This window comes from Notothenia coriiceps, unplaced genomic scaffold (assembly GCF_000735185.1).
Source record: "Notothenia coriiceps isolate Sejong01 unplaced genomic scaffold, NC01 NC01_scaffold00037244, whole genome shotgun sequence".
NCBI lineage: Eukaryota > Metazoa > Chordata > Actinopteri > Perciformes > Nototheniidae > Notothenia > Notothenia coriiceps.
Genome location: NW_011369945.1, coordinates 22,758,520 through 22,776,933, shown reverse-complemented (window position 1 = coordinate 22,776,933; position 18,414 = coordinate 22,758,520). Strand labels below are relative to the sequence as shown.

General features: G+C 40.1%; 1 protein-coding gene across 1 annotated transcript; it reads left to right on the top strand.

Annotated features, from left to right (window-relative positions):
- The first annotated feature begins 3,054 nt into the window (after positions 1-3,054).
- On the top strand, positions 3,055-10,173 carry LOC104965026 (carcinoembryonic antigen-related cell adhesion molecule 16). Its single transcript, XM_010793967.1, has 6 exons — positions 3,055-3,174; positions 3,911-4,032; positions 4,696-4,891; positions 5,904-6,049; positions 8,095-8,239; positions 10,003-10,173. The coding sequence occupies exons 1-6, from the start codon at positions 3,123-3,125 to the stop codon at positions 10,149-10,151; spliced, it is 810 nt and encodes a 269-aa protein (XP_010792269.1). The 5' UTR covers positions 3,055-3,122; the 3' UTR covers positions 10,152-10,173.
- The last annotated feature ends 8,241 nt before the right edge of the window (positions 10,174-18,414 follow it).

Sequence of the window (18,414 nt, the reverse complement as noted above, 5' to 3'; positions counted from 1 at the left end):
CAGAACTGTTGTGTGTCAGAGTCCGGAGTGACAATCCAAGGTGGGCACAGGAGTGATAGATTCTCGTTTACAGGGACCACCTCCGTAAATCTGGGGAAAAGAGCCAAGTTAGGATTACAGAAACAATACGTTAACATGCTTAAAACTGCTTGCAAACCCTTCACGGAAAAAAACATATATTAATGCATGCCTTGCCTTTAGTTTTTCCTATTGTTATATCCACTATGCTCCATTTCTTGATGTAACTTTTATTTTTCATTGTAGTTACGTTTTGTTATATCATTATCACGTTTGTTCTCTACATTGTATTGCATTACTGTGCTGATGTTTTTATGTTATTCTCTTTGTAAAACCTCAAATAGGTAATTAGCATTACACATAGCTACAAGGCACATTACATTTCATTTAGCTGACGCTTTTATCCAAAGCGACTTAAAATAAGTGCATTCGACCAAGAAGATTCAAACTTGAATAAAACAGAATCATATAAGTACATCAGGTTTCATAGAGCCAAAACATTTCAAGTGCTACTCAACTAGCTTCAGATAAGCCAGTCCTTTATTAGTATATAAGTGCTTTGTTAGTAATTCTATCGCTCGAAGTGGAGTCGAAAGAGATGAGTTCAGTCAGAAAACTTAGCCGTAAAACTATGCCGTTTGATCTCAATTGTAACAGATATAGAAAAATGACAATGGGATCAATTATGTCAGCTCCAATCGGCTGTGTATGTGGTATAAAGAAAGGAAAAGGTTAAATACCGACGCTAACACACCGTAATGTGCTAAAAACAATAGCAGCTTTGAATGTAGCATTACAGGCTAACATTAGCAGCTAATCTTAGCGCCGCGGCTTTCTGCACCATACATCCTAGAATTAGCCGTTAAGTTGACAACTTACCCAGTAAAACAAACACTATCTGTCCATGTTTTGGGGTCGTTGCGGGGAATATAGGTGAGTTTGATACAAAAAGAGTCCCTCAAATTGCCTCGGCACAGCTAGAAAAATGATCGAGGTTATCTCGTTCACTACTTCCGCTTTGTTTATATCTATTTCCGGTGAAAACATGAAGCCTCTACTCTGCCACCTACTGGATACCTTTTGGAACTACACCATTATTAAACCAATTGATGATATGGAAATACAATTACAGCATTTTGAATTCAATACGAAGAGATATATCCCATTAATAACAAGTATAATACTTAAACAAATGTGTAACAATAATCAATCAAAATGCTTCCTTAAGGATGTAATGTAAATCATAATTTGATAGAATAATGGCAATATTTCAAATAATAAAAAATGCATTCATAGAGCAAAAAACATTTAAAGTAATAAAGAAATAATAGGTTTTTGTTGGATAAGTTATAACAATGAAACAAAACATCTTCAAATTCAAGCATTTATTATAATATTCGCATTACGCCCTTATTGTGAATCATGCTGATTTAGACATACCACCTACATATTGTTTTAAAACAACCACCTACAGAGCACTTTGTTAGATTTGTTCAAGGTTTATGTGGTTTAATCTCTAATGAAGTTATAGGAAGTAGTGCATATCCTTTGCAGTGACGGGCATAAGGATATAATACAGTCTAAGAACAACTTCTCCAAATATACAGGCCATACTTGTCAACCCTCCCGATTTTCGCGGGAGACTCCCGATTTCATTGCCCTCTCCCGGTTCCCTCCCGGGGTCATATTTCTCCCGCATTTCTCCCGATTTCTGACAAAATCAGATTTACATACGACTGTTTCCACTCGGACTTTAATACAGCTACACCATTGTTTGGTTTCCATGGTAACACGTCTCTTTAGTAGCAAGCGCAACTCAAAGTCTGAGAGGTTGAGGGAGATATTGACAGAAAACAGAACAAGAATCGACAACTACTCTACTCTCTGCTCACTCCTTTCCTGCAGTGCACTTACAACTACAATAAGCATGTTAATGTTAATCTAACAGCTCCGGCGATCCACTAGCACCCCCCCCACCCCCCCCATTTTGCATTTTGAAATGCTCCCGATTTCTGAGGTTTAAAGGTTGGCAAGTATGATACAGGTCCCTTGCAGGTAATTGTTACTGTTTACATGGAGGGTATACACCCCTAATTATTGTATGCATTGTTTGTGTCGCATGTGTGCTAATTTTAAGATGTTTTAAAGGTTTATTTGATTGTGAACACAAAGGCCTATATACTTTTATCTTAAATATTATTAAGGCTGGTGTACACTTTCTGATTTGTGTAGATAGGTGCATAGGGGGAAAACGTCAGAGTTATGAGAAAAGGGAACACTGTCGTTTGCTTGCTCTGACCGACATGTATTTGTGACACAATGTTTCGCTTGTTGAAGGAGCACTATATTATTGTAGTAATAGAATATCAGTGGGAGAAAATATAGTGTATGCCTATTTATTTAATAAGCTATCCATGATTTATGAAGAAAATCGAACAGACCTGGATCTAACTGAAAGTGAAAAAAATGGGATTTCAATGATGTGTGACTCAGTTAGTCACACTAAGTGTGCGTTCAGCAAACGCTTGTGATGCTCTGTAGGCTATTTGATGGACTGAATCTCTTTCGATTTCATTCCCGCTCATCTCAATGGTCGAAGCGAGTGAAGCGTAAAATGCTTGCTGGCTCGGTGTTATGTGTATCACGCAAGGGAAATTACGAAACTCTGCTTTTACATGTTAAGACATCTCTCGAAACCTGTTGAACTTAGTTATAAAACATACTGACCTCAACAACAAGCTCAGACAGCAAACGTGAAGGATCTGACTCTGCCCAGAGATTGGTGACGCACTGGGACTGAATTTAATTATCACTGGAGCACTTCCTTCATTTACACTTCACATAAACAATTTCAGGCGTCTATTCACCTCATATTATATGTCATGACCAGAGACATTAAAAAGAAAATGAACTATTTTGATTCGCATGGTTGTTTTGTTTAATACTTTCACAATATCGGACTACTTTGAAGCTACTTCCTCAAAATACAAGCCACTCCTACACCTCGGCATACATAAATACTGTGCAAGTTTCATTTCAGATAAGAGGCTTCACAAGAGCGCGCACCATTTCGCCACAGTATTGAGAACATATTTTGAACAATCATGAAGGTTCTTCTTGTTTCTGCAGTGGTTGCCCTGATCCATGGCAGCTATGGTAAATCTGTTTTATTTCCTCATGTAATGTTTTACAATCTAGTAAAAACATAATTTGTTTTTGCTGCATTGGAAAAATCTATTTAATCCTCAAGTCTTGTTCTGGGGTTTTTAACTTCCATATTCATACATTTGTTGTTGGATTATTGTGTGTGTTTGTGTGTATGTGTGTGTTCCTGCCTGTTTCACTGCTTGCTTGCTTGCTTGTCTGTTTCGTAGTGCGTATGTCCTCAAGAGGAAACGCTTTATTTTCTCTTCTGTCACGCTGATGGGTTTCCCCTTGTGGCAACACAGACTGAAGCAAGAAGTGTTTGTTGTATCATCAAGGGACTGGCAAGAAAAACAATGTTGTATATATAGATGTGTATGTATTTACACTTATCCTATTGAATACAAATATATGTTCAGTTTAAACTCATTGCTTAACTGTACAAAAGAATGCAAACTATGTCTGGGGTATGCAATAGTTCTCGTGTGTGAACAACAAATAGATGACTGTCAGAAGTTCAGCGAAGGAAGTGGAATAACCTGTTGTTGGTCATGTGGCCATGGGGACTTTGAGAGTATTGGCAGTGTTCCCACAGGAGCAGGAAACAAAATGTCAGCAAAAGGCAGCGGTTGTTTAGAAAGTATTGCCCAGAACAGCAGCTAGATCCCCCAGGCCGATCCCCAGTGAGCCCCCTGCCCATTTATGTTGTGATCAATAACCAGCATGTGTAATCTCTGTCCACACGCAGCCACTTTGCTCATTAAAGGGCCGACCCAGCCGGTCCTGGAGGGAGAGAGCGTCACCCTGGAGTGTCACTACTCTGACTCTGAAGCCAACATCAGCCAGGTCCACTTTGAGAAATTTGCTGAGGTGAGCCACGGAAACAAATGGGTCGGTGGGAGGGAGAGGAAACAGCGGAAACAAGTTTCAAAAACTCAGATTACTTATCTCGTTATTGTTTGCCTACAACGCTGCAGGAAATAAATGGCAAACAGTGTTATATTGCTGAAAATTGTAATACCTCTTGGAGTGTTTTATTATGTTGTTATTTTTAACTTAAAGGCGGATACTGCTCATATAAAAACCCTCTTAACATTGCCACATGTAGGGCTGCTCGATTATGGAAAAAATCATAATCTCGATTATTTGGATCAACAATTGATATCACGATTATTAAAAACGAATATCCATTTGCTTTGAAAACATCCATGTATTGAAAAAAAATGTAACAGTATGTTTTTAACAGTTGATTACCCTGAACTTTAAGTATAATTCAACTGAAAAATCATTTTATTTCGATTACGTTGTTTTCGTAATCGTTGCAAGCCAAAATCGTAATTGCGATTAAAATATGATTAATTGAGCAGCCCTAGTCACATGATGACATTTATAACCTAAACTCATTTGAATTGGCTGCCAATATATGGACTATCTACTGCTTTATGTAAATGTCACATTGTGGTGCAACTGGCTGATGTTTAGTTCAACAAATGTGAGAATTGAAAATAACACATTTTGTCTTTCCCCTAACAGTACATGCAGAAGTGGCTTCCAGTTCGTGAGCGCTTTTGGTGCTACAATCCGAAGCCCGTCGTGCAGTCTGACCGTCTCACCCTGACCCTCCCCCACCCAGGGAGGTTCAATGAAGGGTCCTACCGCTGTGTGTCCAACACCGAAAATGCGACTGAGCAGGAGCGATCCTCCGAGCCGCTGACCTTCAAAGTGTATTGTGAGTGTGCAGGTTGATATGAGTAGGAGCTGTCTGCTGTAACTCTGTGAAACAATGACTCATTTTGATACATACAGAAAACTCTAGATCCTACTGTGAACATTTGAGTTGCAAATAAGATACTGAGTTTCTCTTTCCATGAAGGAAATGTTTGACTACTGACCGATAAGGAAGCATAAAAAACACCTGATTGTACATTGGGAAACAATCCAGACGAGAAGACAGAACAGAGAGACTCAGGAATCTTCAAATTTTTTCGTTCATATTTCCAACCAGCGGGAGGTAAAGACATTTTTTCAGACAGTCTGGACTTAGCTTTCTTCACAGTGAGGGATAGAAAAACACATTAATAGTTAATAAGACAAGACCTATCTGTGCAATGCAGCTGCAGAGGGCTTACAACAAAACAACTGTAAGTAGTTCACGCGCCGTGTTGCCATGACGTGTTGAGTACAGTCATTTCATTTTTTCTTTCCCTCTGCACTCCAAGCAAACAAAGAAAGCATTCTCCCAGTGGGACTGAAGTTTGAAGCTATCAATGCAGGATACACAGTTGCATGAAATGGCGTAGCTAGTCACATTATCAGTGTCATCTATCTTCTCAGTGGCCATCAAATCGACCGTAATACTGTTTGATCGGCTCCTCAGCCTCATGGGGGGAATCAATAAGAGGCAAAGATTAGAACGGACTAAAGGACTGAAAGAGGGCGGAGAGGGAGAGAAGCCATGAACTGGAGGAACGTGGGCCATCTATTGAGATAGAAGATGAGCCATTATTCACAACACTGCCCCTCTAAAGACTTCGATAAGATGAAGCCTATTATCATTATTATTGATCGCTTGGGACAGTGTGTACCACTGGGAGGCATTCATACTTCTTTATTCTTAAAAGATCTGCTGCCACTGAAAACGTGTATTCAGTCACGCCTCGAACTCTTGAAGCCTCAGCGAACAGGAAATGTCTTGCTTCATTAATGCGTGATCGTTCCCCCTCATTTCCCGCTGGTTTTAGACATGGGAGAGCTGTTACTGACAAGGGCCGGGTTCACCAGCTACCTGGGGGTCTCTACGGAGCTGAAGGTGCGACTCGGGGACGAAGTGGTGTTGAAGTGCTCCGCCGGATCATCAGAGGAACCCACCTACTTCTGGAGTAAAGACGTGAGAAAGACTCAATTTTCCCCCAGTGTCCTCATTATGCCTTTGGAAGCTTGTCATGCTCTCTCCGGCTCCCTCCCTCCACTTTTCGATGTGACCTCTTTATTTTCTTTGCTGTCTTGTTCCAGTCTTTCTGGGCCCCTATTTCTCTCTTGGCTTCCCTCACAGCACTCTCTCCTCCTCCAACACGGTTTCTCTCTGTGAGTTTGTCAGGCACCTATTTTCTCCTCGGCTGTCGCTGTCCCACCCCCTCGTCACAAGAAGTGCCCTGTATTTAAGTGACCGGTTGGCTTAGGCCCACCACTCACTGGGGATTGCAGCTTGCCCACTTACAGAGGATTAATAGTTTAATGAGGTCTAGACAAGAGCCAGTCAACCTGAAAACAATTATGCAGATAGATTTCTAATGATTTTTTTTTTTGTGTTTGGTTAACCAGTATTGAATTATTCAACTGGGCTCTTCACTAAGCTAAGGAACTCTTGCCCGAGGGAAATTAACACGTCTCCGTGTAAAATGCCAAAGTGACAATAGGCATGTAGACGAAGAATAAGTTGATGAGCCGGGACATACACCGTGCCCTTGTGGTGAGAAAATGGTATTGCTTTTTCAAGGTGTCATCAACATAACAACAGCTGCCAGCAGCAAGTCAGGGAAGTAATGAAGCTACGCAACCGTGAAGATACCTCGGGATCAGGCAGACTTAATTGCCAAGTTTTCCCTTTTGTTATTCTTTTTGATAAGTCGGCTCAAGGTTAATATGCTTGTTAAAGGGTCACTGTTAATCCAGGTTTTAAATGGGCTTACAAGTCCAAATCCAATTCAGTGGATATTTTATACTGCTAACACTGTGTGTCCTTCGATCATATGCAGTGCTTCAGGGTTTTGGTTCCTTATTTGTTAAAGATACAGCTCTGTCACATTACTGGCAGGCCGGTCGTTAATGATTCACATGTCAAATTATTCGTAAATCATTTACATAAATCAGAAGAGGTTTGGTAGAGAGGTGTGACACAAGGAGATGATAACATGAGATTACATTTTGTTGTGTCTATTTACTGTACGTATGACAGGAATAGATATGGGGAAGAAAGTGGCATCCGGATGGCCTACTTTGACAGACAGCTTCCTTGGTGTGGGCACATTGGCCCCCGGTAATGACAGCAGGACAGAGGCAGGGACGGGCCACTGCTTAGGCAGCCAGTGGATTTGCATACAAAATGCTGCTTTGGCCGGACCTGGCCTTTATGGGAAATCCTCTTAATTCAGATCCATTCAAATTGAAATGCACTTTCTTGGCAGGAGCTGCAGCTCCCATGAGCCAAATCATTTGCATGGTGTAATGTCTTCTTTTTTTTTTACCTCATCCTCCATGTACGTTTGTTTTCCAATCCTTGTGCTTGGCCTATTATTTGTTTCCTCCCATGTCGGGCTCTATCTCATAATAGTGCTGCTATTTTTGTGTCAACAATTCGTCCCGCTCCCTCGCCATCTCATTACGTGTTGCGTTAACAGTCTGTGGTTATTATTATTCTTTGCCAATGATGGTGTTATCTGGGTTATTGACTTGTGTCGACGTGTGTTCATCCATTTGGATTACTGCTCAGGTAAATACTCTTCATTTGGGACTTTGGGGACTGTTCTCTGAGGGCAGTTTATGTCTTGCTTTCTCTCTTTACCCCGCTGCCATTTCAATCTTTCTGTTTCTCCCTTTCCTATTTTATTTTGTTCTCTTTTCGCCCCTCTTTTTATTCATATAGAAAATCAGACAAAATAACACTTTATTCCCCCTTTCTTTCTCTTACTCTCTCCCTCAAGTCTGACAGTTTCTCTTTTTCCTTCTGTCTCTCTGTCTCTTAGCCAACAACCTTCATTTATTCTCAAATCTTCTTGTGCTTTCAGCTCAGCACAATTAACATTTTCCACGAGTTAGTTGATTCCCTTAGGGCTGCAAAAAATCCAGCCAATTTCTCTTCTTCTACTTCCTGACCTCCTTTCTGTTTGTTTCACTCTCCTCACGCTCTCTTGTATGTCTCCATCTTTCTCTCAGGGTGACGACTGGATCCTGCCATCCTCCACGCTGACGCTGAGCAAGATGACAGCGGCCGATGAAGGGCAGTACACCTGCGTAGCCGAGCATCCCTCTGTGGAGACACTCACCAAGAAACGCACCATCAGCATCGCCGTGCTTCCTGGTGAGAGAACACTGTAAACCCTGTTGTCCTCTATACTGACTGTTGTAGACTTGAGCGGTCGCTTCTGCTTCCTCTTTGTAAAATACCTATTTAGGCTTTCTTTGTAACTCTCTGGAAATTCAACTGTCTACATCCTCATAGCACAAACAAAATCAAACATTGTGTTTTTGTTTCTTTTCAATCAGCCACTTAAATGTGACCAGACAGTTAAGGTGTCTGAGTGCATTTACGTCATCCAGAACAAATGCAGAAGTGTGAAAGCCTTTTTGCGGAAGAAGTAATGCAGGAATGAGGTTTCATTTATCTGCACACGTAAATGATAATAACACAGAACAAGACGTCTGATGCTGTGTGTTAAAGACAGGGGAAGGCATTTAACGAGAACTCCTCACAGAAAAAAGGTGACAAAGAAAGGAAATTACCTCTAAAATGAAAAAGAGGTACGATGATTGCAGAGAACATTAGTACATTTAAAAATATATAAATACTTCAGAGGACAGGGGGATGGTTATTAAATAAAAGGAAGCCATTACTTGACCTGACCTTTTGATTTATTCTTCTTTTGAAGCTTTTGAAACAGAAGTGAGTACATGGCAGAGAGACTTAGTGCTTAGTTAAAAATACTTATGCCATTTGGAAATGACATTTGAGAGCATGCAATAGGCTGCTGTATTATTATTATTATTATTATTATTATTATTATTATTATTATTATTATTATTATTATTATGTATGAGTTTTCTGAGATATAGATGGTCATCACGAAGTATTCAGTACATTATAAAAATAAAATGTTGGTAGAGACTTTTATTAAGAAGTCCTGCTGTCTGTGAGTGTTTGAAGCTGAATGTCTATGAAGTTTTCTTTGTGTGAATCTGCATGACTGACAAGCATAATTATCATCAAACAGGAATATTGTATTCAAGTGGAAAGCTAATTTTATTACAACATTATTGCTAATCCAATTTATGGCCCTTCATCTGTCTTCATCACCTGTATCAGTGACCTGTGAGATGACTGCACTGTGTTAATGCACTGTTTTTTTGTACAACCTGTTCTGCCGCCCACTAGGATTCATAAGCCTTGTGATTTCAATTGTTGAAATTATGCAACCTCTAAAAAAGCAATTACGCCAATACATGTTTTTTTCCTACAGTAGAGCTATCTTATTACTTCTGCAATTGACTCATCAGTCACTGCGCTACATTGCGTCTCCAGTGTTTCCTCTGAAGCACATATAGTAATTAAAAAGCTAATCATTTCTATATGGAATAATGTTTGCTTATGCAAATGTTGCATGTCGCTGCTGTTGCTTTGAAGTTGTACTACAATAGCTGTTCAAACCAAAGCAAACATTCCTGTTGCCAGGAAATCCTCTTAACATACGGAATGGCTGTATATGTGAGAAAGCAAAGCATGTGTTTGCTGCCTCAAATCCTCACAGCCATAATTCTTCAATCTTGAGTTAGTCCTGTGCTCTAAAGAAGGGGGTTTTAGAACACAAGGTCCACAAATGTTTTATATAATGTGTGAATGTAAGCACAGAAAGGGCATAACCACAATATTGCTTTACATTTTGAGAAGCAGACTTGTTAAAGGTCAGTGCTTTGTACAGCAACAAGGCTGTCTGAACTCTTTTCTCCCACAAACAAACAGGAGTTTGTCTTCAGAAGCTGCGCCTGGAGGAAGGAAGCTTGTAGTTGCTGATTTCAGAGTCTGTGTGATGCATGTTTTCCTTCATGTCTGACTGATCTGTCCCACAGAGGATGCCCGCTGGTATGAGTCTAGTGATGGGCAGCTCATCTTGATGATCTCGGCAGCGGCTGCCGCTCTCTTGGTGTTCCTGCTCTCCATGAGTGTGTTCCTGTGCCGCAGGGCCAAGCAGGCCAAGACCAGCAAGGGACCGATGTAAGAAACCACTGTGTGTGTGTGTGTGTGTGTGTGTGTGTGTGTGTGTGTGTGTGTGTGTGTGTGTGTGTGTGTGTGTGTGTGTGTGTGTGTGTGTGTGTGTGTGTGTGTGTCTCGGTTCCTCTTCCCTAATGTCACGAGCTGGCTCAGGGAAAGTCACAATGAGGGAGTCCGCCCTAGGTTATTCTTAAAACAAACATCATTTATTATGCATTACTCAAATGGACAATGGAGTGTGTAGATCAGCATGAAAGCGCGCTGGGTGTTGAAGGTGAAAAACCAAATACAATGAAAGGGTGGATACCAGCGGTAGGAAGGTAGAGTCATAATGTGACCTTGTTTATTTTGACTTTCAGTTAACTGCAGCTGCCCGAACAATATACAGTTGCATGCTGTATGCTGTCGGACATTCCAGTATATATTGCATACTGCATTTGACTTACTATTTATTTGAACGTACTTATTCTTTTCCTGACATACTAAATAGTTTGGTAGTCCGGATGTTGGAACACACAATGTCAGAAAAAGTGTAAACGCATGGGGCATTTTTCAGGCTGAGAGACAGACGAGCTTAATCAGGCCGACGTCCCTTCATTGCCAGCCAACTGCCAGCTGAGGTTGGCCATATTCAGAATCTGATGGATAACGTGCCTCTGAATATGTGTGTGTGTGTGTGTGTGTGTGTGTGTGTGTGTGTGTGTGTGTGTGTGTGTGTGTATATAAAGAGGAAGCTCTGCAGGGATGCTTCCTCCTTTCTGCATGTCTTCCCTCAAAAACAAAAATGCTTGTGAGGAATATTTGATGGGTTTAAGGAGAGAGGGGGGGGGGTTAGGATTAGTGTCGACCTTCACGCTCTTAAATCGCACTCGTGTCCCCATTTTGTCTCTTGGTGTGTATGTGTGTGAGACCTCCACCCCCTCCTCATGTCTCTTCTGTGTGTTTTCAGAACCAGCTGAGGGATGACCCTGACTTCATGCATGGCGAGGGCGGCGACCTTTCCTTCACGTTTGGAGACACCACCATCACGGCCAACGGGGCATCTGGCAGCGGGGGGGCGGGTGGAGGAGGGGGGGAAACAGCCGGAGCGTCGGGCTGGAGCATGAACGGCAGGAGGAGCGGCAGCACCTCGGAGGAGGCACTGGAGCGCGAGCTGGACTCCCGTGAACAGGAGCTGCTGAGCCGGGGAACTCGACTTGTTTTCCCCATCGAGGATCACATCTGACCGCCATGTTTGTAGTCCTTCAGAGACGAGAGGTATTATGGGAGGATAAGACGGGAGAGTGCCCCGGGAGCAGAGCTCGAGAAAGATTGTCATGCTCCAGGAGACGTGCATCCTCTCCATCCACCTTCACTGATTGTTTCCTTGCATTATCAGAAGGACAACAAATATCCCCGTGCCAGATTCAGGCTGTTTTTGAACATGTGACACTGTGCGTGCAGCCGAAAAAGAAGAAGACTCATCCTGAGATCCGACCAAAATGCTTCTTCGCCATCACGCCCTGAAACCCAAACTTTGATAGTTTATAATTCCTCTTTGTACCATTCATCCGAAGCTGCTGACAGTGTTTGGTCTGTTTGTGAGGATGCCCTTTTTGCTTCACAAACACGCTCTTGTGCGGAGGGGATTGTGGGGACCGTGAATGTGTTCGGCCGACACCGCTCATCATGGGTGAAGCAGCGCGGGTGGAGAATGTAAATAGCTACAATGCAAAGCTTTGTTCCCGCTTCTTGTCAGTGCATTTCGTCCCATGACTGTTACAAAAAGCATCTGTTGTGTCCAAGTGTCTGAGCTGGATCTTTGTCTGTGTCCCGGTCTGGTTTTCATTACAACAACATGGACGAGCTTTGGTGCTCATTGTCTCTGCCAAGGCACAGTTTGTCCATTCGTCTGCAGAACAACGACTGGCCCGATTTTCATGAAACTTGGTGGAAGGTTGCAACACGAGACAGAGAAGAAAACATTTGAATTAAGATTGAATCTGTATAATGGGGTTGAAACACAAACTAAGATACACTTTCATTAGCAATGGAAGATCTAGCATTAATGCTGCTTTCATGTAGACCGGTGGTAATCATAACACATGAGTTATTCACATAAAAGTTTAAAAAGCAACACTGAAAGTCAGGGAGCATTTTGGTACGCATTTTATATATTACCAGATTCCTCTGCTCCCCACTGTTATGAATAAATACTGGAAACACTAAAATAGGCCTTCAATACATCTTCTTTTTGGAGTCAATGTTCTTTCCCCATTTCGATTTTAAACTCATGCACTCTGCCTTGGTGGGGGTCTGCGTCTTCTAGCGTCCTATTAGCATGTTGCACTGATGATGGATCTCCGTAGGCTGAGTGTGAAGTTAGCATCACAAGGGCTCCCTCCACAAAAACCGAAAAGGATTTGGATTATTGCGGAAAATAATCTCGGTTTCAAAATCCCATTTATGATACTTACACATTTTGCTCAGCAGGATAATCTCCCCATATTAACACCACTTGATGAGCATTCAAGTAAAAGGGCTAACGTTAGGCTATAAAGGTAAAACAGCGTGGTCACATGGCTTCACGCCACCACCGCTAAGCTAAAGGCGGCTAATGTTGGGTGTGATGACGTTAAAATCTCTTCAGCTTGTGTTAACCTTATTTCAGGTTAACAACCAAAATAACATAAAAAATAACCCTTGACTTCGAGACTAGAGAACCGAAAAAGCTAGAATTAAAATAAATGTCTGACTTTAGGACTCTTTCCTGCACCACTCAATGAAGGCAAATTCAACATTATAAAAGTAAAGAGTGCAGACCTCCTCGAAGTACATCTCAAATTTGCTTGCTTCACCTCCACACTAAGTTTCATGAAGAGTGGGTCAGTCGTTTTTACGTAATCCTGAACACAGTTAAACAAAAAAGTAAGCTTCTTGGCGTAGTTGTTTTTTTTCACGCATCAATTTGTGTTCGACTTAAATAACAATCATTTTCATTATCAATTAATCTGTTCATGATTTTTCAAATGTTATGGATTTGTTGTTTAGTTCATGAATGAGAGAAAATAGTAAAACATCTCCATCACCATTTATAAGAACTTGTTCAAATCGCTTGTTTTGTTCAGAAGTCTTTCATCAAATCCTCCATCAATAACATTTATCCAACAACTTTAAATGTAACTGTTCTTTCTGAAACCTATAATCCCAAATAAAGAAGAGCAGCCACTTTTAACAAATACTGACCATTGTGCCAAGTGCTTAAAAACAACCTTATAATCAGCGTTATTTACGTTATTTCCCCCCATATAGAAATACACGGTAATAAAGACACTTCCGTAAGCTCTGATTACATTAAACCTGATTCCCCATTTATCCGATAATGCACATAATGAGTAGAAACACAGGTTTTCCTGTTAAGCGTTCTTATTTATTATAAAATGAAGCATCTTGATTCTTGTTTGAATTAAGTTACAATATTTCTCCCGCAGAAAATCTGAGCAGTTTTTAATGAGACGTTAGAGAGCAACCTGTGTGTGCATGAGTCTCTGTATTCATTTGACATTTTCTCACAACTGATCAATATGGTTTGCATCCTCACTCCATGTGAATTAGTAATTATGTATACTGCATAGATAAAGCTAATATGACCTTCTGATTACAAGGGGTTCTGCAGGTTTCTTAATGTTTTGGGGTCAAACGGGCAAAAGGAAAATGAGTATGAATGAAAATATGTCCTAAACTAACTTACGTACATGCATATATTAAAATCTGTCAATAAAACTATATTAATTGATATGGGGTAAGACCAAAAAGCTGATTGTTAACGGCTTTGCATGCAGCCAACTGTGTGTATCCAACAATTGGAGTATATTATATTATATCAGACTTCTCTAATAGGTTATGGGTTAAAACAGTCGTAGCAATGTTTAATTGCAGTTACACAAAACAGTAAAGCATTCAAGACAATCTGACCTTTTTAAAACCTACTTATCAATAGAATATAAGACTATTAATGACCTGCAGACGCCCTGTTTCGTTTCCTCAATTTTTGTTGGGAATTCCAGCTGCAGCATGATTTTGAGGGCAGATTTTTATATTTTTAACTCTTATCATATAATGTAAATAGTAGCATAGTAACTGACTAAAACTCCCTGATCCTGGGTTTGGGAGGTTTTTATTTTGTTTTTATTTGTCCGGACTCATGTTGTGTTCCTTTGTTTTACCGCGTCAAGAGTCTAGACCCGTTTTAAATGCACTACAGAGCACGTGTCGCCTTTTTAAAAAAAAAATTTTTTTTACATTCTTTAACACGGTGGCTGCTGCATTAATGTATGAGTAACCCCCGAGGGCAGGTGTGAAAGACGTGATTGTCAAAGTGCAGCGACCGAGGACCTCCGAAGTGGAAATGAATCTAGTTATGTAAGCTGTTGCCAAGCTGCGTGCACTGAGGGTCATTGAAATTCTTGATGGAGTGAGACGCTAACGTTTTCTTTCACAGTCTCATGATAGGGGAGCTCCTTTTAGTCTCAACAAGGCCTGGGCTGCGGTCGAATAGTCCCAAAACATTACGTACTGTGTTTCCTCAACTCTTATTCTTGCAATACATTATTAAAAAAAAAGGAACAGTGACAAACTCAATAAAGCTCAAGATTCATGTCCAAAACAGAATGACATCGTCTAAGAAAGGATGTTTCCAAAGTGCACCGTCAAACAGAAGCGTTCAATCTTTTAAAGCCTTATTGCTCCCTTATTGTGTGTCAGGGCCTTTAAATCAGGGGTGTCCAAACTACGGCCTGACGGCAAAATGTGGCCCGTGGGCCATTTTGAATCGGCCCACAGCAAATAAAAAAAGTATAATAAAATATAGCCCGCAAATGAAACTTCTGCTCGTCTCATATTGTACTTCTTAAATATATATGTTAAAATATATTACACCTTATTCATGAGTAAATAAGCCCAATTTTCAAATAAATCCCATCAATTAAAGTTGAAAACATTTTTCTAACAAATCTAAATTGATAAGAAAAAAGCCCAATAAATTATTTACATAATCTGAGGCTTCTGTTTTAAGGAATGAGCTGCCAACCAAATAAATGAAACCCTATGGAGAGCTGTTTTTTTCTTAAAGCATTTTTAAGTATCAAGAATAATTTACCTACATTTGATTGATTCTGCTAACTTATAACTGAACTTGTGAGGCAATATACCAGTGGCCCAGCCCTTTGTATATGTTTCTGTATGTGGCCCTCAGTTAAAATAGTTTGGACACCCCTGCTCTAAACTCACATGTGGAGCCAAAGCCCTAATTATATATAATAAAGGTTGCTTAAAAGCTGAACAAGTTTGACGTGTATAAACATTCCGGGATCTTTTGATGATCCTCCGGTTCCATGGGAGACTAAAAAACTTTTGGTTTAGCCCTGCACATAACTTTATTGAGGATAAATATATAACAATGTCATGCAGCTCTCCAAATGTTATCCGCTTGACTGGTACAAATTCCCAAATAATTATCTACAATTTTCCTTGATGTAATAGTCTAAAAACGTTTTTGGATCCCATGTCATCACGTGATGGTCCCTTTTAGTTTTAATTACACGGTTTGAACACTATTTCAAATTGGCTTCAAAGCCTGGTGCTTCTCCTGCGGGGTTCATTTAAAAATATTCCGGCTGCAGAATATCGTGGGCCAGCATTATCCCCTTTATTTTGGATACAATGTGGTGCATATATATATTCGAATATGAATGTTCTTAAGACCGGACGAGGCAGGCTTGTAAACAAATACAAGTAAACGTAGGATGTTTTTCTGGATAAATAGCTCTATACATTCAAAATGTATTTTGATAATTTGTTTTTCTATCCATGGTCTATGAACTAGGTCAGTGGTCCTCAGAGTTACTGCCCGATTTAAAGATATTATGGATGGTGGATGGATAAATATTATGGTTATTGTTTTGATGTTTTTCTTCAAATACTAAAATCTATCTGAAAATACATATTACATGAATCAAAGATACTATAACAACTAACATAGTCTTTCTGTAAAAAACTAAAAAACATTAATCCACCAACATTGATAAATGTCTATAAACCAGGAGTCCTTTTGCAATCACGCTAGCTAGCTAAACTGTGCTAAATCACTGCGCTTCACCTATTCATACATGCTAACGAGTTAGCTACAGCTACGTTTTACTATTTTAACAGTACAGTATGTTTTATATGTACCATAAGGTCTGTTTATATATTGCACTTGAAGCTGCCCCATGGTTATTGTTGTCCTAGTTTAAAAAGCAACACAGTTTCATAAGTGGAAACGTTTCTCTTTCATTGAAAACCCTGATCAATGTGGAGTGATGTTAAGATATCAAATATAATCAAGTATAAAACAGCCTTGTGTAAATAACACTCAAATCACCCAACAATGATGATAGTCAGACTCAGCTAGCTAAACTGTGCTAAAAAAACAGTGAGACACCTAGCCATACATGCTAACTAGTTAGCAACAGCTACATTTTACAATTTTTGTAGTACAGTACTTATTGTATGCACTATAAGGTCTGTTTATAAATGTTTGGCAATTTAAGCCGCTCTATAGGTTATTCATTTTAATATAACTTATAGTTTATTAAGCAATTGTATACTGTATGTAAAAGAGGCTCTGTGCTCCCTTTTTCTCTTTCAGTGGAAACTGTGATTTATGTGGATTAAGATATTTTAATCTTTTATCCAAACTTTTGTTGAAAAACCATTCTGCTTCAGGGTTCATGGATCACTTTGGTAATGTGTCTATGTTTCCTATGCTAAGGTCGATAGCATTGAGCAGCTTTCATTAGCATTTAGAGAACTCAACGAGCCAGAAGACACTTCAAAAAGACTATTCCACGGCAGCCTTGGACTCATGCATGTTTCTCTTCAGCATTATTGAATTGTTACACAGTTCCTACATACAATTTATTCACAGCAGATAAGTTTCCTAAAAGAAAAATGTAATTTCTGACCAAGTAGGCTACGTTGGAGGATTTCCTTATAATTCTGGCTGCATCTACTAACAACATGCAGAAAAAGACCCTCACAGATGAATGAACACTGTTGGCTGCAGATAAATAAAGACGCAGAGTTTTTGGCACTTTACCTCGAGCAGAGGACACCGGCGGGACGTATTTAACCTTCATGTGTCTCTATCTCCAGACTGTTGTGCTGTCAGTTGTCTTGCTGCTATATTTACATGCACTCTGTACCTGATAAATATGAGATGTAGCTCAACTGTTAATGTGTGCACCTGTTGTCCTTGCAGCAACTGGTTCCACTAGTCTGCATGTCGACATGTCAATAAAAATGATGAGCCACCCGTTTGGGATAATATTTGTTTTGCATTCTTTACAGTTGAGGGGAGAGGATAGGTTTAAAATGTACCCACACAGGGCCGGCCCTAGACTTATGGGGGCCCTAAGCAAGCTTTGGCTTGGGGGCCCCCCCGCACATTCTCACTACACGCAACATGGAACCAACTTTTGTCTTATGATGTTAGCAAAAGCACACATTGTATAAATAACCATGTAAACACCGTGAACCTAACCTCCTTTACGGGGTCCGGGGGCATGCTCCCCCGGGAAGATTTAAAAAAAAATATTGCAGTTAAAAGCATCAATCTGGTGCACTTTAAGAGCAAAATGAAGAGATCTATGGATACATCTCTCAACACCCATATGAAACAGAACTGTGAACAGATTTTTCTTTAAACTGTATTCTTGTTTTGTCATATAGTATTTCATAACTGTTTTTCATTTATTCTCTCTGGCTGTCCATCTCACAATGTTCACATAGAAACTAGCTGTCAATAGGAATATCATTCAGAAGAATTACCNCTAGCGGTAAGATAAAATGCTTTGTGAATACGGCCCCTGAACATCAGCAGGAGAGGACTCTTTAAAGTAGAGACACCAAATACTGATATACACCTGAACATCAGCAGGAGAGGACTCTTTAAAGTAGAGACACTAAATACTGATATACACCTGAACATCAGCAGGAGAGGACTCTTTAAAGTAGAGACACTACTGATATACACCTGAACATCAGCAGGAGAGGACTCTTTAAAGTAGAGACACTACATACTGATATACACCTGAACATCAGCAGGAGAGGACTCTGTAAAGTAGAGACACTACATACTGATATACACCTGAACATCAGCAGGAGAGGACTCTTTAAAGTAGAGACACTACATACTGATATACACCTGAACATCAGCAGGAGAGGACTCTTTAAAGTAGAGACACTACATA

Excerpts from the sequence above, each read along its gene's own strand:
- LOC104965026 (XM_010793967.1), top strand. The coding sequence starts at position 3,123 with ATGAAGGTTCTTCTTGTTTCTGCAGTGGTTGCCCTGATCCATGGCAGC. Across the intron at positions 3,175-3,910 it reads CCTGATCCATGGCAGCTATG|CCACTTTGCTCATTAAAGGG; the intron begins GTAAATCTGTTT and ends GTCCACACGCAG. Across the intron at positions 6,050-8,094 it reads CCTACTTCTGGAGTAAAGAC|GGTGACGACTGGATCCTGCC; the intron begins GTGAGAAAGACT and ends TCTTTCTCTCAG.